Source organism: Medicago truncatula, chromosome 4, assembly GCF_003473485.1.
Source record: "Medicago truncatula cultivar Jemalong A17 chromosome 4, MtrunA17r5.0-ANR, whole genome shotgun sequence".
NCBI classification, from domain to species: Eukaryota; Viridiplantae; Streptophyta; class Magnoliopsida; order Fabales; family Fabaceae; genus Medicago; species Medicago truncatula.
In genome coordinates, this window is record NC_053045.1 from 9,955,989 (window position 1) to 9,983,932 (window position 27,944).

Genomic DNA, 27,944 nt, shown 5'->3' on the forward strand with positions numbered 1-27,944 from the left:
CTATCATGTGCAAATTTGCACATGTTAAGAAATTTAAAATGGCAAATTTATCTTGGAACTTGTGTATTCTATATTAAATAGACAACTTTTTAATAATAATTGATACTATTTTTCAATGAAAAGTTACTACAATTAGTTTCTTTAACATATGCAATATTGCATATGTTAGACAAACCCAGAAAAAAAATAAGATAGAAAATTATGTTAGAATCCCTAGTAATTAATAATCAACTATAAATAAATAAAATAAGGTAGAAAATTATGTTAGAATCCCTAGCAGTAATAAGTAATAATACGATGATAAAGACACGACACATATTCGAATTCGATTGGCTTAGAAGTTATATTGACATATGCTAACATGTGAATAATTTACGATGTTTTTATTTGAAGTTATATTTGTTGATTCCTAAAAATAAAATGTTAGAAATATATATGTCTATGTTTGTTTATAAATTTACTAAATTTTATTCTCGGATGTGATGACACAACTAAAACATGATTTTATTTATTCATATCGCAGAATTCATAACAATATCCTTCATTTATTTGGTCAAAAATATATCTTCAACACTTATTTGTTTAATTTGAAGGCTTTGTTAAATAAAATAAACTCACCTGTAATGATGCTGTTATTCTCTTGGTATTTGCTGATGCAGTTCCTTCTTCAACACTTATTTCGCTAACCTGCTTAAAATAAAAAAGATCGATGTTTTACTTTTAAGATTGACAAAGTGTCAAAAAGAATACTAGCAAGGAATAACTACTTGTATAGATGGCTCATTCTTTGTTAGTGAAATGGTGGAACACGTTTTTGCTGCATTTTTTTTTCTCTGATGTAGTAGAACTCTCCAATTATATAATCTCTTAGTGTGCGAATATAAAAATAAATCATTTTTCTATTTTTCTTTTATATATTGTGTAATATTTTCTCTCCTACAATTCAATTCCGACAGACCGGCCTTATTTATCTATAACTAACTTAATGCACCAAAGTTATTAAACACTTGAAATAGCATTAAACTTGTTATACTATTAATTTGTACATTATAATACGGTATTAGTGATTTGCTATTATATTAATTACTAGTAATCTTCAAGCTTAGGATGTCTAATAAAACGAATTTAAAGATAGTTTTTCTTTTTAAAATAATAAAATGTATCAATAGTTTCTTATTAAAAAAGTACAAAAATAACATCACAGAAGAAGGTAAGAGGGTTACCATTATGTTGTCCTGCGGTTGATCCTCAGAAACCAATGAGGTTGTAGTATTTTTGGTACTCCTCAATTTGTTGTGCCTATATTTTTTACCACAACAATATATATCAGTCCATGAAAATATATTGCATTTGATAGGGTCTGATTGTTCTTGTGGCTTGGAAGCATATCCAGATATGGAAGATGCTCCCTTACTGGAGAAAGATCACATGGCATGATTACATTATGGGAAAATGTCGATCAAATTTGGTATGCCATCAAACTCCAATGATTCGAGAGAACCAAGTTTGACATCTTCACCAAATATGTAATTCAGCTTATCACAACTTTTTATTATGATGGATTTTAGTGTTGGAAGATCATGAGCATGACTTGTGCTGTTATTATCATCGATTATTATGTTTTCAAGAAGCTCACAATCAATTATTTCCAATCTCTCCAACAGCAATAGGCTAACAGCAGTTGACAGTTGAAATAAGGCGATCAACATCGGGCATCTTTCCAACGACACACTCTTTAGATTGAATAGGTTTATGTTGCACTTGAATAAACTTTTCAAATGTTTACAATCACTGATTGTGATGTTCTCAATACTAATAACTTCCAGTTTCTTAAACATTGAGCCTTGACTTGTGCTTTCATTATCATCAATTATTTCACCTCTCGACTCCTCACCTTTTCCTTCATCTATTATGTATTCAAGACTTCCACATTCCTTTATTTCCAATCTGTCTAACGACACTAAGCTAACAGCTGTTGACAGTTGAAATAAGGAGATCAACATCGGGCATCCTTCTAACGACACGCTCTTTAGATTGAATAGGTTTAGGTTGCACTTAAATAAGCTTTGCAAATGTTTGCAATCCTTGATGGACAGCTTCTCTAAACTGTTCAAAGAGTCAAAGGAAAGAGGACCATTGAACAATTCTTCCAAATTTTCTAATTCATTAAGATCTAGTACAACCAACTTGGAGAAGACTTTTGATACTTGAGATTCAGTATGCGTAGTGTCAATGAGGCATTTTAGTTGTAAAATGCATCTCAAATGAAGCTCAGCCAGATCATTCATACCTTGATCCAAAGGAACAATCTCAGGTATGATGTTTCTCCACACCCTCTCGATTCTACACAATCTAATACCCTCTGATTCTTGCATACAATACTTGAGTGTTGTTTCAGATAGGAAAAAGTCATCGGACTCAAAAGACACAAACTTCATTGATAAATCATTTGCTAAATCCGAATATTCATTGATATAAAAGCTTTTCAATTTAGGGAAAGTTATTTCTATGCAAAAATCATTAAAACTACCTCTGAAATACAACACTTCAAGTGATGAGCATCCTTCAATCACTTCAAAAGGATTATTCCTTGCAATTTCACAATCTTTCAAGTTCAATAATTTAAGTTTCTCTAGTTTTGTGATTCCATGAGGCAATTCATCAATTGTACAATGATTCAAATCAAGAGTCTCAAGACTTTGCAGGGTTTCCAAAATAGAGATGTCATCCAAATTGACATGCTTAAAGAGAAGAGATCGAATATTTTTCATCGACTAAACTGACTGAGGCAATGATTGAGATAGATTATAATAATGATCATAGATTAGATGAAAAACTCGAAGGCTCGTACTATTTTCAAAAAATGAATTTGAGTCTTCGATTTTCACATCACGGCAGTCTTCATCCTTGTGGACAATGACAATTAGAATCTCAAGCTTGGAGCCATCAAGCTTAAAGGAAAACACATCCTTAAGCTTGGCTTCACATAACAAATATTTAATATTTGTCTCCCTTTCAACCATTACCTTTTGATTTTTATCATACAACTTCACTGTTTGAATCTCTTTGTTCGCTATCCATCGGGCTGCATCACGAACCAAGTCATGCATTTTCACTCTACTTTTTTTGGCCTCTAACAATAAACAAGAATCTAAAAGTTTATTTTTAGATATGACAACTTAACTTCGAGCATCTTCGTAGCTACCATAATTTTCTCCAAAAAGGCTTGCTCCTATGCCAAGTCTGATTAGCCTTTCAATAGGAATTTCTTCATCTTCTCGAAAAACAGAACACAAAAGGAACAGTCTCTTGGCTTTCTCGTTCTTCATATTATCATAGCTAAACTTCAAGCATTCATAAATTTTAACCATATCATCATCAACATCAACATCGTGCATTGGCATATGTTTCTGCAAGGATTTTAAGGCCCCATCCCACTCTTCCGGACATTGTATGCCCTTCAAACTACTGGCGATAGCAGCAATTGCAACTGGTAAACTTTTGCATTCATTTGCAATTTTATGGCCCTTGTCGAGAAAAATTTTAGTTGAAATTTCGCTTAGACAAGCATAACTTTTGAACATGGTCCACGCATCTTCTTCAGATAAGAGCTCTAGTTGGACTGTCTTACTGCATTCTAATTTGTTGCACACCAACATATTGCGTGTGGTTATAAGAATTCTACAACCTTTGTGATTGCGACTTTGTGGAATCCCTATTTCAACAAAATTGATATCTCCCCACACATCATCAAGTATTAGAAGAATCTTCTCACCATTGGTTAATCTACTCCATAGTTTCTTGGGTCGGTCTTATTCACTACAGTCATCAAATTTCAATCCCAACGGTCCAAGAATATCATCTTGAATCTTTCTAATATCAAAAGATAATGACACTGTCGTATCATGACGTAAGTAAATTTTTTGGATTGCTTAAGTTCCTTACCAATTTCTTTGGTCAATGTAGGTTTTCCTGTGCCCGCCATCCCTTTCAACCCGATTACAAAATTGTTGTCGTCTTTCAATGCATCCAAAAGCTCTTTGTATTTGGATTCCCTACTTTTAAAAGGAATATAATGTTGGGATGAATAACGTTCAACATCTGGAAGACGAGCAGGGAGTCCAATTGAAAGTTCCTTTACCGTTTCAATCAATCTTTTAATTTGCTCCTTCTTATTTGTCAGTTCCTTTCCCCTTCTATATCGCCATATGATACGGGGACAAAATCCAAAAAGACATCTTTGTTTTGTTTTGTGTCTTCTTGAATGAGTTTATCAGCTTTTTCTTCCCAAAAAAGAGCATTACCTTGAATATCTTCTTCTCCTCTGGTTGCCAAATCAACACGTTGCTTAACAGTTGACCTTTCTATTTCTTCTTCAAAATCCTTAGCAATGCATGTGAAGCAACATATATAACTTGACTCAGTGATTGCCCCATTTATCAAATTATCCACATAAGGCTTCGCCAAATCAGTTAGAAAACTCGCCATCTAAATATTTCAATAGATCAAAATTAGGCATATATATGTTTGTGTGTGTGTTGTATTGTGTATTGAAAAATAAAATGGTTGATAAATGATAGTAGATGACACACTTTTCACAATGAATTTTTTTTTGTGTATTAAGATTTTCTTCATTCGAAATCTGTTCATTTGAAAAATGATACTCGATGCCACATTTTTCATCAAACAAATTTGAAACAGGGAGTCCATCCAATATTAGAGATTCTGTCTAGAGAATTAGGAGTAATAGTTACTGCTGCAATTAATGTCCTGCAGCGAACAAAAGCTGCAGAGGCAATAACATTTACAAAACTGTTGGAATTTGGCAAAATATAAGCGTAGTTAAAAGATAGGATCTGTAACTAATAAGGTCAGCGGCGGAGCTAGGAAAAAAGTTTAAGATGGGCCATAAATAGTGATGAAGCTTAATTTTCTTACAAGTACATTTTATCATTGGTTAGTTCCAATGACTATAAATTTGTTATTTGTTGAATTTAATTCAAACCGGTGTTTTAAAATCTGAACCGTTTATCAACCTTGATAAAGTACAAGATAATTGATCAAACAACTAGGTCATTGAATGTAACGCCCCAATTTTATTTAATTATTTTTAGTTGATTTTATATGATTTTTAAATCATTTATGTTGATTTGTGGTGTGGTGTATTTTATTAAATGGCTATTTTTAGTATTTAATAGAATAAGTGAGAATTAGGATTTATTTTGGAGTTTGGGGGTTAAATTAGAATTTAATAGAATTAAGAGGAATTAAGAAATATTGAGAGGTTATATTTATTAAGAAATAGAAAATAGAAGGGAGAAGTAGTTTTCACGTACAACAGAGTTTTGGGAGAAAAACCTAGAGGAGAGCCAAAGGGGAGAATCTGATTTTCGTAGAGCTTGTTCGTCAATTCAAGGTAAGGGTGAGGCTAACTCTCAATAGTTATAGTCTATATAATTCTGATTCTGTTTTAGCAAAGATTCTGATTAATTTTAGAATTTGGGATTAGGGTTAAGAGTTCTATGAAATCCTTGTTAAAAATTTGTGCTCTATGTCGTTACTGTGATTTTGATATATTGATTATAGATTTTCGGTAATAATTAATGTGGTTTTGCTATCTTTAGACTTCGATTTGTTTTAATGTTTTTGTGGTTACTTCTGTTTCAATATGTGCTATTCGGTTTTGTTTTACATCATGTTTATGAGTTTTGTTTGAGCTATTCTTTTAGGGTTGAATTCAGTATCGTACGTAAATCGGAAATCAATTTTAGTTTTCATTATATTCCCTTGTTGTTAAATTGCCATGTCCTGTGCTAGAATTTCAATTCTATTGGTCTATTCTTCATGACTTTAGTGTGCTCTTTGGTTTATGCATAAATAGCATTTAGAATTATAGTTTATGAGTCTAATAAAAGATGAAATCATATTCATAATTTCTATTTTGGTGTTGCGGCTGACAAAGTATATGTTTTTCATGGCCTAGTAATATGAATGAATTTAGGCTTAGACTTACTTTTAACTTAAAATAAATATTTGATATCGATTGATCCGAATTGAAATTCACATGTGCTGGAACCAATGAAAGTTTTAAAAGGACATTTTGATCTTGCTCCAGTAATTAATATGCATCATATGATTTATTACGTCAATTAGTAATGTGTGATTTCTCTTAATTTTATAATAATAGTGATAAAAAGTTATTAATATTTATTATATAATTTTGGATAATGATGAATTATTATATGAATGTATGTGTTGATGAATATGGTTGATTGTTGTTTGTTGTTTGATGTATATTTATATTTAAATAAATTATACAAGATTTTGAATACCGTTGTGCAAAGGTTGTTGTGTCACAAATTGACACTGTTGAGGTGTGAGTCATAGTTATTATGCACGGTTGTTGTCGTTGCCTATGTTGTCGTTGTCGTAGTTGAGTTGTATGTTGATATACACAAGTTGAGTTCTTTCATGACTATGGCTTATGCCATGGAATGCTTTGTCATTCAACTGTTGAGGGCTCATGCCCTGGAATGTTAATCATTCAACCGTTGAGGGCTTATGCCCTGGAATGCCTTGTCATTCAACTGTTGGGGGCTTATGCCCCGGAATGCGTAGTCATTCAACACGATGGAAATGGTGCTACCTTGATGTTGTTGTTGTCGTTGTTATTAATGGAGAAGTTGTCATAGTTAATTTGTTGTCGATTGATGTTGTTGTTGTCGTTGTTATTGATGGAGAAGTTGTCATAGTTAATGTCGTTGTCGATTGATGTTGTTGTTGTCGTTGTTGCAGATGGAGTTGTTGTAATTGTGGTTGTCGTTGAGTGAGTTATTGCTGTTGTTGTAGATTGAGTTGTTGTTGTCGTCATTGGTTGATTTAGTAAGTGTTCCTAAAGATGAATAAGTATGAATATTATTGTTGAATATATGCTGCTAATTATGTCATTTAATTAAGTTGATGATTTATATATCTACTATTATTGTTTTTGAATCTCACCCCTTCTGCTTGGAATTGTTGCCGTTCGTATGGGTAACTTGCAGGTATTGAAGAATATTAGAAGTGGTGGCTCAAGTGTCGTAGGGATCTGATACGTAACGGGATGGGATATCGTTGACATGTTTTCATTCCTTATGTATCATTATGAACTTGTTGATATTGATTTTAATCATTAAAGATATTTCGTTGAGGCCATGTGCCAAGGATTTATTTGAAGGATGTTTAATGTTGAAAATATTTCCGCTGCGATGAATTGATATGTTTTATTGAAACTATTATTTAATGAATAGCATTTTATCCTATTCAAGAATTTTTGAAAAGCAGTGTAACACTCCGTTTGTTGATTAACTCTGATTTTATTTAACAATATTTATGTTGGGAAATTGGGGTGTTACATTGAACCTAACGACTGAATTAAATGACTCGACTTCAATAAACAGATGTATATGTATTAAATCGAATTGAATCAAACGACTGAGTAAAAAAAATTTAAAATAAAATTCATGACATATATATTAATGTAAAAAAGATCATTACATAAGAAAATATACTTATAATCAAGTACAATAATGAAATATATTTTAATTTAATAAAGAATATAGTATTTTTTTTACCTAAAAAAAATAATGTTTATACAATTAAATATTTTTATGATATCATGTTTTTTAAGGATATTTTAACATTTATGTTTTTTTGACATTTATATTATATGTTATGTGTTATAAAAGATAGTTGAGGTCCTCTTTTATATAAAAAATATGTTATGTGTTTTTTTGAGCAAATGTTATGTGTTTTAAAAGAGAATTTTTTTTGACAAAAAAAGAATTGAAGTCCCCTTTGTATAAAAATAAAATAAAATAAAAAAATAAAGAGACAATTTTACCTAAAAGATTATTTGAAATTGAATAAAGGAGTTATGTTTTATTAAAGAAAGAAAGGATTAAGTAAAAAAAAAAAGATTATTTGAACAATTATGAATTATGCTTCTTCTTTTTTATACAAAAGAAAATAAAAGAATAAATGAAAATGACTTTGGCAGGCAAGAGTTGAACCTACCATATAAGACTTGTCAAAAATGCTCTTAACCACTAAAGCAGGCTCTTAATATATATATATATATATATATATATATATATATAAATATATAATAAAAAACATTTGGGGGTGGGCCATGGCCCCACCTTGGTTCATGAAGGACTCCGCTTCTGAATAAATAAGGTATAGGACCTGGCATAGTTGCAACTTAATAAATAATCATTTCATGTCATTTACAAAATGGTAAGGCTCTCCTGTTAGGCTTTATTTGTGAGTTGGGTTTTGGAGGGGAGGGGAGGGGAGGGGAAGGGAAGGGAAGTAAAGGTTTATTGAGTGGTAAACCCTTGTTTGCGAGTTTTAAAAAAACAAGGGAAATGTTTTGGGGGGTTTTGAAGGGCTTCATTTGTCCAATTTTAAAGTTCCCCCAAATTGGGGGATTTTGGGGGGTTAAACATACAAATTGACAATTTTGCCCTCTTAATAATTCAAAATTCCAATTTTAGACATTACTAAAATTATTACAATCTTTTTTAAAAACAACTTATTTATACAAAACAGCTTATTACGACCTCATTTTCAAAAACTGCTTATTCAAAACAACTTATTTATAAAAAACAACTTATTACAACCTCATTTTCAAAAACTGCTTATTTAAAACAACTTATTTATAAAAAAACAGCTTATTACGACCTCATTTTCAAAAACAGCTTATTCAAAACAACTTATTTATGCAAAACAGCTTAATACGATCTCTTTTTCAAAAATAGCTTATTCAAAGCAGCTTATTTAAACAAAACAGCTTATTACGACCTCATTTTCAAAAACCGCTTATTCATACAAAACAGCTTATTACGACCTCATTTTCAAAAATCGCTTATTCAAAACAACTTATTTATGCAAAACAGCTTAATACGATATCTTTTTCAAAAACAGCTTATTCAAAACAACTTATTTATATAAAAACAGCTTATTACGACCTCATTTCAAAAAGAGCTTATTCAAAACAGCTTATTTATGCAAAACAGCTTAATACAATCTCTTTTTCAAAAACAGCTTATTTATGCAAAACAGCTTAATACGATCTCTTTTTCAAAAAATAGCTTATTCAAAACAGCTTATTTATACGAAACAGCTTAATAAGACGTAAGCGGTGAATAAGTTATTTTTTGAAAAGAGGACGTAGTAAGTTGTTTTGCATAAATAAGTTGTTTTGAATAAGCGGTTTTAGAAAATGAGGTCGTATTAAGCTGTTTTGTATAAATAAGCTGTTTTGAATAAGCTGTTTTTGAAAGTCGTATTAAGCTGTTTTGCATAAATAAGCTGTTTTGAATAAGCTCTTTTTGAAAAAGAGGTCGTAATAAGTTGTTTTGTATAAATAAGCTGTTTTGAATAAGCGGTTTTAGAAAATGAGGTCGTATTAAGCTGTTTTGCATAAATAAGCTGTTCTGAATAAGCTGTTTTTGAAAAAGACACCGTATTAAGCTGTTTTGCATAAATAAGCTGTTTTGAATAAGCTCTTTTTGAAAAAGAGGTCGTAATAAGTTGTTTTTGGATAAATAAGCTGTTTTGAATAAGCGGTTTTAGAAAATGAGGTCGTATTAAGCTGTTTTGTATAAATAAGTTATTTTGAATAAGCTGTTTTTGAAAAAGAAATCGTATTAAGCTGTTTTGCATAAATAAGTTGTTTTGAATAAGCTGTTTTTGAAAAAGAGGTCGTAATAAGCTGTTTTGTATAAATAAGCTATTTTGAATAAGCGGTTTTAGAAAATGAGGTCGTATTAAGCTGTTTTGTATAAATAAGCTGTTTTTTAAAAAAAGATCGTAATAATTTATTTTTCATAAGATAAGCTGTTTTTAAAGAGAGGCCGCAATAAGTTGTTTTGTATAAATAAGTTGTTTTTAAAAAGTGATTGTAATAAGCTTTTTTTTTTTATAAATAAGTTGTTTTTTAAAAATAAATCGTAATAATTTGTTTTTCATGAGATAAGTTGTTTTGAATAAATTAGAAGTTAAATTATGAAGTATAACAATGTATTGATTTTAAGAGGAAAAAGGGTAAAATAGTAAAACTATAACATAAGCCCTCCATCTCCTTACCTTATTGGCTTTTTAGCTCCCAAACAAGGGAAAGGTTTTCCCTCCTTTCTCTCTTCCCTCCCTTTCCTTCCCTTCCCATCATTAATCTTTCCTTTCCTTCCCCTCAAAACTCGCAAACAAAGCGTTAGTGTTTGGATATCAGACTCTTTTATTTAATCAATGTAGTATAGCTTTCTCAAATATTGAGGTTTCTGTATCAATCTACTGTTATTTCCCCTTTTTAATGGTTGAAATTAGAGGACATTTCTCGGAAGCAGGGTTCAAGTTTTAAGCTTTACTTTGAAAAGTAAAATTTCTTACAAATAGACTATGCGTTTGTTTCAGCTTTAAAAAAAATAGATTTTATATCAAAAGAATCTAGAGATTTTTTTTAGAGATTTTAAAAAAAATCTGAAATTATTTGTGTTTGCCTACTATCCATAAAAATCCATTTTTAAAAAAAAAATGAGTTCTAACATGTACATGTGTTATCTCTTTGTTGTTGAAAAAAATAAATTTTGAGAAAAGCTAATCCTAATAGCTTTTCATTTTAAAGTCAAAATAGATTTTTTTGATAAAATGATTTTTCTAAAAATGCTAAACAAACACTTCAAAAAATGAAAAAAATGATTTTTTAATGAAAAAATAGTTTTTTTTTTTTAAGAAAATCTGAAAGAAACGGACCCCATGTTTGATTGATTCGATCCTTATCCATTCAAGTTGGTTTCTCTAAAAAATAATACAAAAGCATAAAACTCAAGTTGATTTATAAACCCTTGCAATACTCTTAAGAAATTAATTAAAATATCGACTATAGTTCTAATGTATGATTGTTTGTCCCCATGAGTTTAACTCAGTTAATAAGGACAATGCATTATATATGTAAGATCCAGGGTTCAAACCCCCGATACCAAAAACAAAAAAATAGTATGATTGTTTGTTACCTTATTTCCAGCACTTTCAGCAAATGTTCAAGATCCTTCTCCAATATGTAGTAGTTAGCATCATGAAGATCATAATAAGGTAATGTTGACTGCAACAAGTCAACAACTCTGCTGTAGAAATATAATTTTGGTTCAACAACTAGACAGTCTTTCCAACAATTTTGTTTCTTACCTTATTTATGTATTACTGTTCATTTGTTCAAAGAAAAAGTATTACTGTTCATAAATGCAAATATGCAATAATAAAATGGTAGTTATTATGTTTGCATGTAAGAAGGAGAAGATAAAAGAAGAAGGAAGTAGACCTTGCAAATTCAAGTTCTGCAGCAACAGCAGACAAACTTATGGTCCAAAAGAAAAGAAGAAGGGATAGGGTCCGTATAACTATAAAATGAACATGATATTGGTTTCTTTGATTTAAAGCTTTGGTTATTGATTGGTTTCACACTTATTTAATAAAATAAGAACTATATCCAACCATTGGTCAAGATTATTTGGTGTGAAGTAAATGTTGAATTTAATTATGGACATGATATTTGCACGACTATCTTATCACAACTTTTGAAAAATTTTCTTTCATAAGTACTTATCATCTTCTTTTTTTGTCTCTATTATTTTTGATTAATAAAAAAATTAAAAAAAGATTGTAACAAAAGTTGTCTTCCAATGGTTGTTAAAAAATCATTACTTATTTAAATGATTAAACAACTACATATAACACGGCATATTTTTTTGAGAAATGATATTTATACAACAATTTTTTTTACAACTTTTGTGAAAATTTTCTTTACTCACAACATATTTTTATTTTCTCTTTCTATTGCTTTGATTTTTGTGTCAATACCTTCATTTCTGTATAAATTTATGGTTGTCCAAAAAGTTTTCATTAAAATGATTTTTTTTTTCTAAGTAAAGAGCACAAAATAAAAAAAGAATAGAAGGTATCTCAACTAGACTCTAATCATTTGTGCTCATATATATTATTATAAAAAAGGAAAAAATACATAGAAAAATTTGGACAGCATAAACCTAACACAGTACATCCACACAAAAGTACAGGTCGACGCCAAACGGATGATACAAAAAATGAAAACAACGCTAGTGGATGAGCCTTTAATTAATCCTAAAACTAACCAAAGGTGTTCATTGTGGTGATTGGACCGTCCGTCAACACGGAAGTGGATCCATGTACCATCAACTCCCTGCAACAAAATAGCAGCAAGCAAAATGACCCTCTTGAGCCCCACCGTCCAAGCCAACATAGAGAGTGGCGAGTCTAAACTGGCGTATGGATCGTCTGCCAACACAGAATCAATCCAAGATCCTTCAACTCCCTGTAAAACAACAACAAGCTATAATTGCCCTTTCGAGCCGAACCATCAGAAAATTGTTTGAGTTCAATCACAAAGGATTAAGACAAATTCAAAACCATTTCCCAATTACGATTATTTGATGGATGCTACCCCATAAACTTTGTAACCAGCAGAACTCAACAAATCTGAAATGGAATCAGGAAACAAAGGCGAGATGAGCACAAAATCAATCGGATCTAACTACAACATAAGACCTACAGCGGCAGCAAGGGTCAATAAAAACCATGCCACCATTGTATGATGAAACCAACGGCACCCACACAATCAGCAGAAGGCATCGCACAAATCCACAACCAAATCAAACGCCAACACCACGCATTTGAAAAGAAACAGAGACGTGGGCTGTAAATCTGGAAGGGATGGCATCGTGTACAGACTCGACTGAAACAACCCATAAGGGCGGAAACAAAACCAGAAACCCCCGAGCTGGAACATCTGGTTTTGCGGAGGTGCGGCTGGTTATCGCCGACCGTCACACCACCTGCTACTGTGGTTACATTTGATTGAAAAGGGGGGAAGGGCGGCGACGCGATTTAGGTTGAAGAGAGAGGTCAGAGCAAAGCGATTTTAGTCAATTAAAATGGTTATTCAAATAACACAAATCTATTCTTTTACCCTTAACACATCACTTTAACTCTTCACTTTAGTTAACCTTATAACTCCATCCATGAAAATTTCAATACATAAAAATATATTTTATTTACAATATTTACATTTATCTCAATCAGATAAGAAAGCTTAAGAGTATTCTAAAGACATTGATTAAGCATCCAAAACAAGTAAGTTTTTTTTATAAAAAATGATGTAATCATTACTTCATCAAACTAACATCTTATATCTCCAACATGAAATTTCTATTTGTCCCCCAAAGATAATAAAGAGTTATCCACATCTTTTCTCACATAAATTCTAAATTTCGATGACAAAATTTTCGTAAGGGGGTAGAAGGTAATAATCCACCCACTCAATAAACAAGATGTAATGATAACTAATTTTGATTGGGAAAATTTATAGTAAGAAGGGTAAGAGAGTCTTTTCCACTTAGTTTATAAGCCATGCATTCTCCAATCTTCGTTCACACATAATTTCAAAATTCAAATTCACACATTTACAAAGAAAAAAGATTATCAGCAAACATGAAGAAGAAGAGAAATGCAGGTATGTTGTTATTTTTATTCTTCCATATTGTATTTAACAAACTACTTTATTCTCCAACAAATGTGATTTTTTTTTTCAAGGATATTTATTCATCTTCATATTTTGCTCTTCTACAACAAACTACCATGTCTTTGAATGCCACATTGCTCTACAAATTACCCAGCAAGGTAACCTTCGTGTTATTTAACTTTGTGTTCATGTGTTAATGAAAGTTTTAAGTTCATAGTCTTTTAAAAGTATATTAACGGTAAAAAAATAAAATCTTTAGCAGCATAAAAACGCTTTTTTTTATTAAGAAATTACTGAAGTTTACCTTTATTAAGAAAATATGCTATTTATTTTTCTACTTTTTTTTACTCTTTTTGAAACAAATAGCATATTTTTTTGTAAATCATAAAAAAAATTATATTCATTAGTCTGTTTGTCATATATACTAATATTTTAACACTATTATTAGTTAGATTTACCAATTTTTCAGATCAAAAACATAAGTTGATTGTTTTTTCACTGAGATAGTATTTGAAAGAATACATTCATAAAACTGTTTTCTATTAATGTAGAATAGCAGAAATTAAAAACTCCAGAAGAATATATTCAACAGAAGCAAATATTTTACTAAAAAAATATTCAAGGGAACATATGTTGTGTTGTGTTGCATGCAAAACTAAACCAGAATCAACAACTAAATCTGATCGATGTAATAGTGATTTTTTAATTTTTGTTACATGTATGACAAAGAGTAGAAGTGGTGAAGAAGAAATTGTGCTTCAGATCTTACCAGTATTAGATGAAGTTACTTCAAGACAAATTCCGGTGAGATGGAGGCAATTTCCGGCACGGTGGTTGTTAATGAAATTGATCAAATCATCGTTAATTTTTATGGGTTTTGTTGCTGAAGTTTAGAGGAAGAAAATGAACAGTTTGATTTTTAGTTCCTGTAGAACTGATCAGGTACTTGAAATTTATGTAAATAAAAAGATCTCGATAAATTATGTAATGAATGAAATGCAATGGAACCGAAAAATAAAAGTCAACGTTGACGATGCTTTTACACAAAATATAGTGTTATATGTAAAAATGATAACAAGGATTATGAATCAAAGTTTATTCAGAATTATAGACAATAAAATAATGGATAAATACCTCTTTTCGTCCCTGTAATATTAGCGAATTTCGATTTTAGTCTCTGTTAAAAAAAAGATTTAGATTTTGTCCCTATAATTTCAAATTTTTCCACTTTTGGTCCCTCCTTTCATCACGTCAGCAGAATCTGCATAAATTACGTCCCTGTAATTTCAGATTCCTCCCACTTTTGATCCCTGTAATTTCAGATTCCTCCACTTTTGGTCCCTCATTTTACGTGTCATGTATGCAGATTCTGCTGACGTGTTGGAATGATGGTCCAAAAGTGGAAGAATCTGAAATTACAGGGACAAAATCTAAATCTTTTTTTTACAGGGACTAAAACCGGAATTTGCTAATATTACAGGGACGAAAAGAAGTATTTACCCTAAAATAATTGACTTAATGGAAATTCGAATTTGAGGCGATATTAAACTAGTTTTGCAAAGAGAATGGTTTTCGGATTAGTACGTAGTCCATACATCTGAAGATGCGAAAATAAAAGGCTAAACTGCACTTTTCTCCTCATAGTTTCAAAATGTTGCGATTTTGGAACCCTAGTAAAAAAAATGGCAAAAGTGATCTCCCATGTATAGGGAAATATGCTCTTTTGACCCTCTAACATAAAGGAAATATGTTTTTTTAACCCTTTATCTTTACAAAAAGTTGTCATTATGACCTTTTTTTCGGACACGTGCCGTGTTCTCAACAATTTTGGGACTAAAGGGGCCAAATTTTCATTTTTTTAATAGGGGGCCAAAATCCCAACATTTTAAAACTTAGGGGGTGAAAAGTGCAGTTTAGCCAAAATAAAAAGAGAATCATGAAATATTCATATATGAAGTTTGCCTTATTTTTAATAGTATGGGTGAAAATCTACTATTAAATTTGAAGATACGTATTCACCTAAAGTGAATTCAAGCACATTATCATACTTGATTAAGTCTACTACCACATGAAAGGCTCAATTTATATATTAAGTATTTGCTACAATACATGACTTGTTTGATATTTTTATATAAAACTCCCCGAAGGATTTGATTTTATGGAGGCATACTATTCAGATTCTCGAAGAAATTACTTGATCAAATAAAAATATTGAAACATGTTGTATAATAGTCTTAGTGAATATTTTACAAAAGAGTAGTATAAAAATGATAGTATTTGTTCATTTTTCTCATAGATGATTATTTGGTTGAGGGGGAGAAATAAAGATTTTATGCACTCTTTTTTCCTTCACCATGGCTTAGTCTTGCCCTCTCAAAAGCATGGCTTATTCATCAGTTAGATGTTTTCCTACATGGTGAACTCAAAGAAACAGTCTACATGTATCAACCATTGGGGTTCCAGGATCCAAGTTGTCAAGATCATGTCTTCCTTTTGCGCAAATCGTTGTATGGCCTTAAGCAAGTCCTTAGAGCCTGTTACAAACGAGTTTTCGATTATGTTTCATCAATTGGTTTCTCCCAAAGCTGGCAACTCTCTTTTTATCTATCAGTAAGACACTACTATACCTTATCTTATGCTAGATGTCGATGCCATCATTCTCATCACTTCTACTGATGCTCTTTGCACATCTATTATATCTCTTCTCATTTATGAACTTACAATGAAGGACTTGGGACCAATCAGTTATTTTTTGGGCATTTCTGTAACTCGACATTCAGGTGGTATGCTTTTATCTTAGAAAAAGTATGCACAAGAGGTCCTTGGATGTGCTAGTATGTCTTCTTGTAAGTTTTCTCCTACCTCGGTTGACACGAAAGTGAAACTTAGCACCACAATCGGCTCTCAATATTAGGATCCATCCCTCTATCACAACTTTGCAGGTGCTATCTTGCATCTCACTTTTACAAGACCATATATGATGAAGGTCAGAAATCGTATAGGATAAAAGTAAAATAAAAAGAGGGATTTGGGGAAAGAAATGGTGAAAGAATGCGTGACATTCACTTCCAATCCAAGAAGGAATGCTAAGCCTTGAGGAATCGCCACAATGGTAAGGAAGCCATTGATAAGTTTCGATAAACTTGGTTCAATCCAGAACCAAAAAGAAGCAAAGCTTCACAACACACAAAGTGTATTTTTTTTTTTATCAAAATTCTACTTATCCCTTCATTATTTTCGCCCCCTCTATATAGGGAATAAACTTGGATGCTGAAAAACTTACAATCATAGCATAATTAGTGCTATAACTCCTAGGTGGCTAGTTATTACAAAAGAGGTTACAATTTAATTGGATCTTTAAAGTTAGTGGCTGATCAATGCATGAGAAGGTTACATATTCATTTGCACATTTATTTGTGAAGGCTTATTATGTCTAGACGTTACAATTCCACAAACACCGCCTTTAATTCTTCAGCTAACACACTTTAACCACGTCTTCTGCTTATATATCATTCTACACCATTAAATATTCCGAATTTGCTCTTGAGTCAAACAGACGAAATGTAGAGAATTTCGTAAGCTTTCCAACGAGTTAAAGATCACCTCAAACGGACATCCAGAGCTCCAAATATAGCCAAAACAAGACAGACATATCATGACCTACGAAAATAAAACTTTGAACCCAAAATTAATTTGGTTCTTTTATTCCACAATGACTTTATTATTCTTGTCAAGAGAGAGAATTTTAGGATCACATCAATATATTTCATATGCGGTCCAATAAATATGTTTATTTATGCACAATCCGATGGAAGTTCACATGCAGGCTCTCAGGCGCATCTTCCGTTACATCAAAGGCGCATCTTTACCTAAGGTCTTCCCCTTGTACTCTTTCAAGATTTTAGGGACAATCTCAACATAGGATATCCTCCCACTCAGACTGCGGGAGTGTGATAGAATATCAAAAGAATATCTTTATTTTTTATGTAAATATTATTATTAGTGTTTATTAGGTGGGAACTTCTACGCTACTGCACTAGTCAATGGTTAGCCTTTATGAATCATGATTAGTTATTATTTCTTAGCTAACTAATACTTGTATATAATCACTTGAACATATCAATAATATTCAACGAATATATTTCATATAAACATTAAGCTAGTGTACCAATGATTCAGTAGTAAAAATATGATTCACATAGCAATTTCTTGTCATTGTAATGTTAATTAAGAAACAAAAAGTTATTTCTGTCAAATATTTGGCTTGTGTAATTTAAATTTGCATCATGATGAAATCAACTTCTTCTCCCTTTTAGTTGATCTAGCATCAAACACATGTTGCAACACGGAAAGCTTTTCTAAATTTTGCAACACATCCCTCATTGAAGGACGATTTGCTGGAAAAAATTCTATGCACTGCAAAGCAAGTCGAGTTATTGCAACACCATCTTCAGCACAATAAAGCCAATCTTCTTGCAGATGTTTGTGAACAAGAGAGCAATTTGGTTTATACACATTCTTAGCCCAAATGTGTACTAGATTATCCATGTTTAAGCTTGTATCTTCTGTGTTTTCAATGTTTGAAGATCTTTTTGTTACTAGTTCAAGCAAAATAATGCCAAATGAAAAAACTTCACTGCTTCTATCCCATTCACCACCTGTCATTAAAGGAAAATATTAGTGTTTTGTATTCAAAAGTTTAGAACGAGGTTTCTTCATATAATTATGTGCTGCTAAAAATACATGTGAAAAAAATAAACCCATTTGGTAGAAACTAGAAATTGTGGATTAAAACACTATCCTTATGCACCATGCTCTACACAAAGGCAGAGCACGATCATTTTTTGTGTTAGCCCTCCGATTTTTAGGGTAAGGACGATTATATTCTAGTAATTTAGAGTCCAGTCAAGAGGTAAGTAAAGTCTGACCAATAATTTTTTTACCGGCTTAATGATGTGATTAGTCCTTGCAATTAGGTGTCATTTAAAAATTCGTCCCTGTAATTGCTAATCCTGGCAATTTAGCCTTGCAATTGTTAATCATTTAAAATTTGGTCCTTGGACCAACTTAATCACTGTCACGTCACTAATTTGATGACGTGGCAATCACTGTCACAGATGAAATTCCAATTTTGCCCTTAAGAAGAGGACAAAATATTGAAGAAAGAATTGGAAACCCAGGGGTAAATTTGGAATTTCATGTGGCGTGGCAGTGATTAAGTGGGGAGAGGGACGAAATTTTAAATGATTAACAATTGCAAGGCTAAATTGCCAGGATTAGCAATTACAGGGACGAATTTTTAAACGACCCCTAATTGCAAGGACTAATCACATCATTAAGTCTTTTTTTACCTATAAATCGAACATGGATTCTACCAAACGATTCGTTCTTTGGACTCATTAAACACTTAAGCTCAAGTGAATCACTTGGTTAGCAGTCTTTATAATTAATAAAAGATAATGGAACGTTTTAAAATATTATAGCTGCATAACAATTTGAAATAAAATATATATTCAATGTATTTAATAGAATTACCTCTTAGAGAAAAATAAGGATCAATGTAGCTAGTTGACATTGTTAATTGTTCCTTGAGCAATTTCATTTCACTAAGCAACAGGAAATCAAATAATTTTGGCTTGCAGTCCTGCAAAATAGGTTGTATTTAATAAGTAAAGATGATACATCAAGATAAGTCAATGGCGACGAACTTTATCTCTGTCTTGTAGATCTAATCAATTCATAAGCAACGAAGAGGATTAATGCTATGATAGTGTGCTATGCTAACCTTATCAAGAAGTATATGAGATGCAGTGATATTCAACACCATGTTTTGTTTCTCTTGGTCATGAATGAATTTCAAGACCATAGCAAGTTCATGAATTACATTTATTCTCTGAAGCCAATTTAAGCTATCTGTCTCAGAAAAAAAGAATCACATCATAAATATAAAAATAAACCATATGTCATTGTTTTCAAGCACATCTTCAAAGCAAAATCTCATGTACAATAAGGAAAATTCATATAAAGCACATACAAAAGCATTACCTTGCTTGATTACTTTATCCAAAGTATCAAGTGGATTAATATCATAAACAATCCCTTTTATATCTCTCTCCCAAGTATAACCAATCAAACTAACTAGATTGGGACAACCTTTCAAATTTGGATTTGTCCAAAACTTTATTTCCTCCTAGTAAACAGAATCAAATTAGGGTTGAAAAGAAGAAGAAAATAAGAAAGTCAAAGAGAGAAATTTAGAGAGAAGAACTTACTTTGATAATCAAATACTCATCATTGTATTTGGAACTTATGTACTTAAACTTCTCATCATCCAATATTTTCACCAATACATGTTGACCTTGGAAGTTTCCTCTAAACAATCTTCCAAACTGTGTCAACCCAATGAGGTTGTTTTGATTGAAATTGTTTGTACATTCTTGCAAGTTTTGAGATGAAAGAACAAGGTTTGTTAGGTCCATATTTTGCAATAGGTGTAACAAATGAATACATGGGACCACATTTATATCTTGAGATATTTTATTTTGAGTCAACCTTGAGAAGTTTTCTTTTTGACTAAATCAGTAAAACTTTTTTTATTTTTTTATTTTATTTTTAATTTTTGACTGAATCTTGAATACTTTTTGTTATACTTGTTATGTTATTTATATATTTACCATTTGGTTCAATCAATTGAATAATTAAATCATGTTATAAATATCTTATCCTATTAACTTTGGTTCGATTTTTGAAATATTGGTTGAAGATTAAAACTTTTGTGAACTATTCTAAATTGTTGGTATCAATCCCTAAAAAGAAAAAATTGTTGGTATCAACGTCTGTATCATGTAATGTGACACATTCATTGTTTAGTTGCCATTGACTTTTGAATGTGAACATATACTTTTATTTAAATTATTTTCCATAAAAAAAAAAAACATAATGTCATTTATCCTTTTCTTTCTTTACACAATTAGTCCATGCCAATGGATGCAAATAAAATTGAATTGGAAATTGAACAAGTAAATAAACTGATTTGGATTATATGGTTCAAAGGTAATTAATTTGCGGTTTAACAAGTGAAAATAACACTTTTTCTTTGTATTTAATTATAAAACCATTTAAAAAAAAGTGTTTGTCTCTAAACATAACAAATCTTACTGTGCATCTGGATGAAATCAATTTCTTTTTCATTTTTGTTTTTTATTTTATTTTAAAATTCAATATCCAATTTAAGGACCGAATAATTCGAGGAGAACAATCTCACCGTCCACTTGCTGGGGTGCCTGTTTAAAGCCAAAGTAAAACTCTCAGTATGAACTTATCCACTGAAATTAGCACTAAAGAGAATCGAACCTGAGACAAACACTCTGTTTTAGTTGATCTAGCATCAAACAAGTGCTGTGAATTAAATATTTTCAAGATTTTTCAACAGATCCCTCATTGAAGCACAATTTTCTTGAAAATTTTTATGCATTGCAAAACCAATAGTGTTATGGTGAGCAAGAAAACAATTTGGCTTGAACTCCTTTTTAGCCTAAATCTGTTTCCAATTTCTAAAAAAAGTTTAAACCTGTACCTGACAAAATAAATCAAAAGTGATACATAACCACCTATCAAAATCATAAAACCACTATGTTCCTCTTCCTGCTGTCACATTTTGACTGCAAGGATTCCATTTTTGTGCATTGAAATTGTGGCTTAATACTTATGCAGTACTTTGAATGATCATGATTTAATAAGAAATATTGTACTACTCTATAGCTTTATAGATTCATAATAAATTGTAAGAAAATATTTTAAAGGTAGAAAAAGAAGGATTAATGAAGCTAGTTGACATTGTTTCTTCTTCCACTTGGCTTAGGAACAACAACAAATCAAGTAATTTTGGCATATAATCCTGCAAACAAATTTTTTTGTTAATGTTGAATGGCATTAATACATAGATTAGAAAATTAAAAACTGCAGCTAAAATAATAAATAAAAAGGAAACATCAATTTGGCAAGAAGTTTCAACACATTATTTTGATATATTACTGACGACTATGGTTGTCACCATCTTCATGAGCTGAAAAACATGCTTATATGAACATGGCACCGTGAGAATTTTTCACAGAATGATGAAATCGTATTTGTTTTCTTTTTGATAAGACTTACGATTTCATCAAACAGCAAAATATTCTCATTACACCAAACCGGTTGAGAACTAAGAGTGTGTTTGGATAGAGCATTTGAAAATTCAAGGGAATTTGAAATTCTAAGGAATTCAAATGCTTCAATTGAATTCATTTCATTTTCAAAATTCATTGTTTGGGTAAAGTGAATGAATTCCTTCATTTTCAAAATTCATTGTTTGGATGACAAAGTAATTGAATTCCTTTATTTGACTAAATTTTATTTCTTATAATTTCTTCGATTTTTAAACTAATTAACTGGAAAAAATAATCCTAAAAAAATAATTAATTTAAATTTTTTTTCTATCATAATTTATTAAATTTCTTGACTCGATTTCGTTCACTTTTTTTTTTTTTACAATCGTTCATTTTTTTTAATAATTGAAACAAAATAACTATAAACACCAACAGCAGCAATTCCTTCTATTAAACATTTGGCATATTATACATCAATTATTAGCAAAATCACGTGAAATGGAAATGAATTTGGATTATTCTTTAAAACGTGACTTGTAAGAATAGAAAAATATTGAAACAAAAAACTTTTTCAATAAAACTAATATTTGTATTATAAGAGTTGTAAGTACACATAATCCATGTGTCTAATATTCTTCGCCACTTCGAAAATGACATTTAAAAAGAATTAACTACTCATCGTAGACAATGTCAATAGACAAGTATAGACTAAAATTAACTACTAAATCTAATAATCCCCACAACAAATGTGTGGTATACACATGTATAGTAATTAAGTCCAATTGTAGTCGTCATCCCTCCATTGTCACAAGTCTGCCTATAGTCGTCATCCTTCAATCATCAACCACAAAATCACAGCAAAATCTTGGATAAATTCATATAGTTTTTTTTTTTTTTTTTAAAAGTCGAAACAAAAATTTATTAGAAACATAAGGTACCGGTGGTACCAACAACAAGTGAAATTTATGAAGCCAAACTAGTGAAAGAATAACAAAAGCTGGGACCACAAAGAGAAACATACAAAGGTGCCGAAAATATGCGGAACACCTAACAATGTAGGAACACCAAAATCCTTATATATGCGGAACCTCTACCCAAAAATCAAAAGGCCTAAAGCGGCACAAGCATAACCCAACAACAACAAAGATAGCACAAAAAAACCAAAACACCTAAACCTGCACAGAAAGGTAGTAACTACAGCTTCCCACTAACAAACTACAAGCTTGCCTAGACACACTAGAAGGCTAGAAACTTGCACAGCCGCAAAACCGCAACCACTACTGAAAAATCAGGTGTTGATCAGCCATGCTGCAGTTGCTGAAAACACCAACAACAACACCAAAAAAACACCCAGGCACACACCAAACCGGCAACAGGCGAGCAAAAAAAAACCCTGTAGACAGCATAACCTCCACCGCACACAACAGGACAAATTTTATGCTATAATCTAACATCAACTTGCCTAACATCATGACTAAAGAGGGGTAAAAAATTACAGGTACTGACTAGTAAATCAAGACAATTATTAAGACCAGCCAACAACACAAATACTCGGTCATTCTCTTGTCTCTTGAGAAACAAAACACTGTCTTCAGTGCACCTCCAATTATCATCATAGCATAAATCAAATTCCTGCCATAACGCCATGAACTAATTATAATAAGTGGCCACATCCCTATCACAATGTTCGGCCTGGCACAATCGTGATTTGAGATAAAAAATTAGAGAAGAATATATAGGGTTTCTTAATTGTTGACTCCATAGTGCTCAACAGCCAAACAATAATTGTTGAATTCTCAGACTTCCAAAATCTGTAATTTGGATCTGTTGTTGAAGGCATTTGGATTTCCCTTGTGATGAAGCCAAGTTTTCCCTTACTGTCTAGTATTAGTCATACGGTTTGAGACCACTCCATGTAATTTTTTCCATCAAGGCACTGAACTTCAAACTTGAGGGTATTAGAATAACCATCTTTGTTGCCATAAGGACCGCCGCTGCCAGAACTGCCACCGCCAAGGCCACCTCCACCAGAACCTCCACCGACAGGGCCACCACCACCAGAACCACTACTGCCAGTAGTGGTGCTGCCGTTGTTGTTGGTGACAATCAGTATGGTGCCACTACCATTGTTTAACGTTTCTGGTTCTTGAGTTGGACCGCCGCTAATTGTGGTGGTCATAAAAGTTGTTTTCAGCGTCAGGTCGGGAATGGTTGTCGTCGTCTTCCATGGATTGTGATGAGCCATTATAGAGACAAAAAAGAAAAAATCGCAATTTTGAGGGATCGCAAAAGATTAAGACTTGCAGTTAACTATTTGCAAGCTGCTAACACTAATCAAACCATAAGGCTCTGATACCATATTGAAAAACATATAAGAAATCATATGAGGAATGACTCTTTCTTATTTTATTTCTACAGTCCAAGACTGTTTATATATAAAAAGGAATTACAATAAACATAATGACAAATAATGTCTTATCATGACAAATAATGGCATAATATATTCAAATAATGACCAATAATATCATTTGACTTTTCTAAATATAATCCGAACCATGTCAAACCCTCTAAACCTCAAGTTTTGACATAGTCTGAGAATGTTTCATATTATACAATCCGAAAAAATCTTGGAATATATATGAATTATATAATATATGAACCAATTCTAAATGTGGAGAGTGGCGATACAAACAATTTCTAGTTTACAAAAAATCATTATCATTTAATTTAAAATCAATCTCAGATTTTTCAAATTAATCTCAGTTTAAATCTTCAATAAAGAGGATGTAAATCAAGCTTTTCTATGAAACACCACATCGAATAAATGTACCAAATCAAGAGGAATTACATATGAACATGCATCAAAAGTTAAAAGTCTTAGAGATACAACAAATCCACCCATTCTTTGAGAACTTACCCAAGAATCATATGCTAGCATCCTCCTCCCTGATATAGCTTTAATAGCCACGTACTTTTGCAGGAATAACTCATCACAAAAATAAAATGCTAGCTAGAATCGTCCTCAAACCTTCAGAAAGAAGATAATGGACAAAAAATGCCTTTGAAATTAACCTATTTTACAATACTAAATCCAAAAATATCAAGTTCGGCCAGGAGCACTAAAGGTAGGTTTTCTTTAAAATGCATGCGAAAATATCATCTTCAGAACAACTCAAACTCTTAAGGCATCAACTTACTTTGGCGTCCCGTTGGGATTTGGTGATAGCCCTTTTGACCGGTAATGCCGCACAATTTTTTTTACTGTATTTGGAAGAATATCAAACTTTAACTCTTTATTCTCCTCCCCAATCATTTTCAAATCAGTAGAACATATTATAGAAGATCTAATATAAAGTAAACGGTAAATGCTTGAAGGTCTAGTACAAATCAAGCAAAAATTTAACAATTGGTTTTATTTGAGCATCACTAATGGATGCAAGTAATAAAATTTTCATCAAAAGGACAAAAACTTCTTACCAATTCAAAAGCAGGGTATATGTCATATATGAAGTAATGATTTAGAGAAAAATAAATGTTCAGTTTATTGTTGACATTCATGTGATATTAGATTGATAGATATAAAATGTTACGGTCATGTTAAACCGAAATCTATCTAAGCAACTGTGCTAAACATAACATAAATCCACATCATGAGCCATAAAGCCGTAATTTTTCTGATCAGCATGTTATATATTTTCTAATCATTTTCTCTATTTTTGCAATCAAATGCTTTATATATACTCTCTTTCTCGTTAAGAGAAGTAAACTAACTCAAAAACATAATCAATTTGTGGGTAAAAGCATAGAGTAGAGGGCAATTACATTGTTCAAATAAAATTCACCAACTTTATAAATTATTCTTTGTATATTTGAAGAAATATGTAAAGGATTTGTATATTTACAATCTACAAATTACAATAGTTGCCAAATTATGAGTACTTTCCTATATGACACTTTCATATAAACACATCAATCCAAACTGTCTTAGCATCAAAGCCACTTGTCTGAAGTACACTTGGTCGCCTTCATCAACTGTCAACCATGGTAGAAGAATCTTTGTTGTCTTGTTGACGCAATGAAGTTCACACGATGTGCTTGGCAACAAAACAGAAATGTGCTTGGCAACAAAACAGAAATTTGTGATCTTGTTTGATTTCATCGTCAATACATAGCTTCACTTGGTCGCCGTCATCAATTGTCGACCATTCTAAAAGAATATTTTCGCGATGAAGTTCCCACTGTTGTGCTTGGCAAAGGAATGAAAATTGATGATTGATTCCGTCATCAATAGAGCATAGCTTGCTAAAGAAAAAAAATAGTGTAAAAAATAAAATATTTCAAAACAACAAATCAATCCATATACTATATAGATATACTTGATTATCATGATCATATTTCCTTGCTATATACTTACGCTTTCTTGTCATGATCATATTTTCTTCTTTTTCATATTAAACACTTTTATTACTGTGATATTCCTTGTGTATAATTTTTTTCATTGATAGAGTACCAAAACCTATTTAATAATATTCACAATTTCAAACGAGAAAAGGCGCTTTGACCAGGTCCACGTTTGGCAGGCCGTCAGCCTCCATAACGCCCGTCATGGATCCCAGAAACGTGATTTCGAAGAAATACCCAACTTATTCATGAGAATTTAATACAATAATTTCCACTCTTTTTCTGCACGGATTGGAGTGTTTTCTAAGAAGGATTTTGACTATAAAAACACAAATAAACTCAGTTTTCATTCACGCAGGATTACACACAGAATTCATTAGTTTAAATCAGTTTTTAAGTGCTTATTTTAACTTTGGTTTTCAATTTCTTATTCACTGTTGTTGCCCTGTGTGGGAAAAGAAAGCAAAGATGCAGGTAATATAACCTGAAGAACAAGAGTGAAGTGGTGTTTCACAGCAAAAAGAGGGGTTTTTTTATAAATGAGGGAAGTAATTGAGATAGCAAAACTCCTCATATCCTTGTTCAGAAACCGCAGCGTGTCTTGCATTTGAAGTTAATTTTCTTGACCTAATGGAGAAGCTGAGAGTTTCAAGAAAACGATCGACAAGAAGGAGGCGCCATAATGATGAAGAAAGTGGGAAAACGTGAAAGGGTCATTCAATGTGGTTAACATTAGTTGACTTTTATCTTTGCAGGAATCAAAGTCTTTTTCTTGAACTTAAGGAGTTTCGACGAAATGTTGGACTTGGCCCAAAAGGGGCTAAAAGCCCTAGGGTTCGACAAGAAACGAGTCAGGGATGCAAAATCGTCGAAGTCAAGCAACTTTCGTTGAGGCGGGAAGATTCGAATTTCAAAGAGAAGCGGTTTCCTCAATGGAGAATGTGGTAGACAAACGGTTGTCTACATGGAAGAAGTGTTGATCGTGGGATTATTTGTTTTTTTCCAGTTATTTTCCTATGTATAAATAGTAGTTTTCCATAGGGGAAACGGGTCGCAAATCACTTATATAGAATTCTAAAACACTCGAAGTACCGGCGCAAGAGAAAAAAGTTATAAAGAATGTATGTAAAGGATTTGTCGAACCACCTTTATTTTTAATGCATTGTATTTTATCTTTCCTTTAAGTTTATGCAATTTAAACTTAATACTTTTACTTTGCTTTTTAAAACCCCTTTTCTGTCGTAAGAGGCTACACGGTCTCGTCCTGTTCGTAAAGCAACCTATGAACTCGATGAACGCTTTAAAAAGAAATGCACAACATGTCCTAAATTTTTTTGTTTGATCCTTCTTGTAATAACAAAAACCAGCCCTCGTTGTTTACCAAAACACTAGTAAACACTGACATGACATCAAAGTTATACTATTGACTAATCAAAATAACTCTTTCAAAAAAGTCAGTTTTCTGACTGCAACCTTAGAAGTGCCCTTAAAACAAATGCATATTTACACATTTAGAAACATACATATACATCATTTTACAGAACTCTTACACACAGGTTGAGGGCTAGTATTGTTAAAAGACTAATTCTTACCTAAAATCCTTAGAGAGAGATAACTTCTATCAAATGAAATATCGACATTGTATTTGCCTCTTCCACAACTGGCCACGAAACCCCAATAATCCAAACCAACTCTGACTGAAGCGAGGTTACACTGATATTAAGGAGAATTGAACCTGAGACCTCAACATGTGCATACTCTAAGATTCCAAATCAATATCAGCAAGCGAACCCAAGTGGGCT

The 27,944-nt window shown here is 31.8% G+C and overlaps 1 protein-coding gene across 2 annotated transcripts in view; it reads right to left on the reverse strand.

Moving 5' to 3' along the window:
• Positions 1 to 20,074, reverse strand: part of LOC25491681 (cysteine-rich receptor-like protein kinase 24) — a 56,772-nt gene extending 36,698 nt beyond the window's left edge. The window contains exons 1-5 of one of the 2 annotated variants that reach the window (XM_013599674.3): positions 19,867 to 20,074; positions 19,640 to 19,784; positions 19,380 to 19,507; positions 19,130 to 19,238; positions 17,769 to 18,252 (exon numbers count right to left, since the gene is read on the reverse strand). In XM_013599674.3, coding sequence (XP_013455128.1) covers positions 17,879 to 18,252; positions 19,130 to 19,238; positions 19,380 to 19,507; positions 19,640 to 19,784; positions 19,867 to 20,073 — 963 coding nt within the window. In that variant the 5' untranslated portion in view covers position 20,074 and the 3' untranslated portion in view covers positions 17,769 to 17,878. Of the gene's footprint in view, positions 1 to 17,768; positions 18,253 to 19,129; positions 19,239 to 19,379; positions 19,508 to 19,639; positions 19,785 to 19,866 lie in introns of those variants that run through there. The other variant, XM_024781384.2, reaches the window with a different exon arrangement.
• Between the last annotated feature and the right edge of the window lie 7,870 nt (positions 20,075 to 27,944).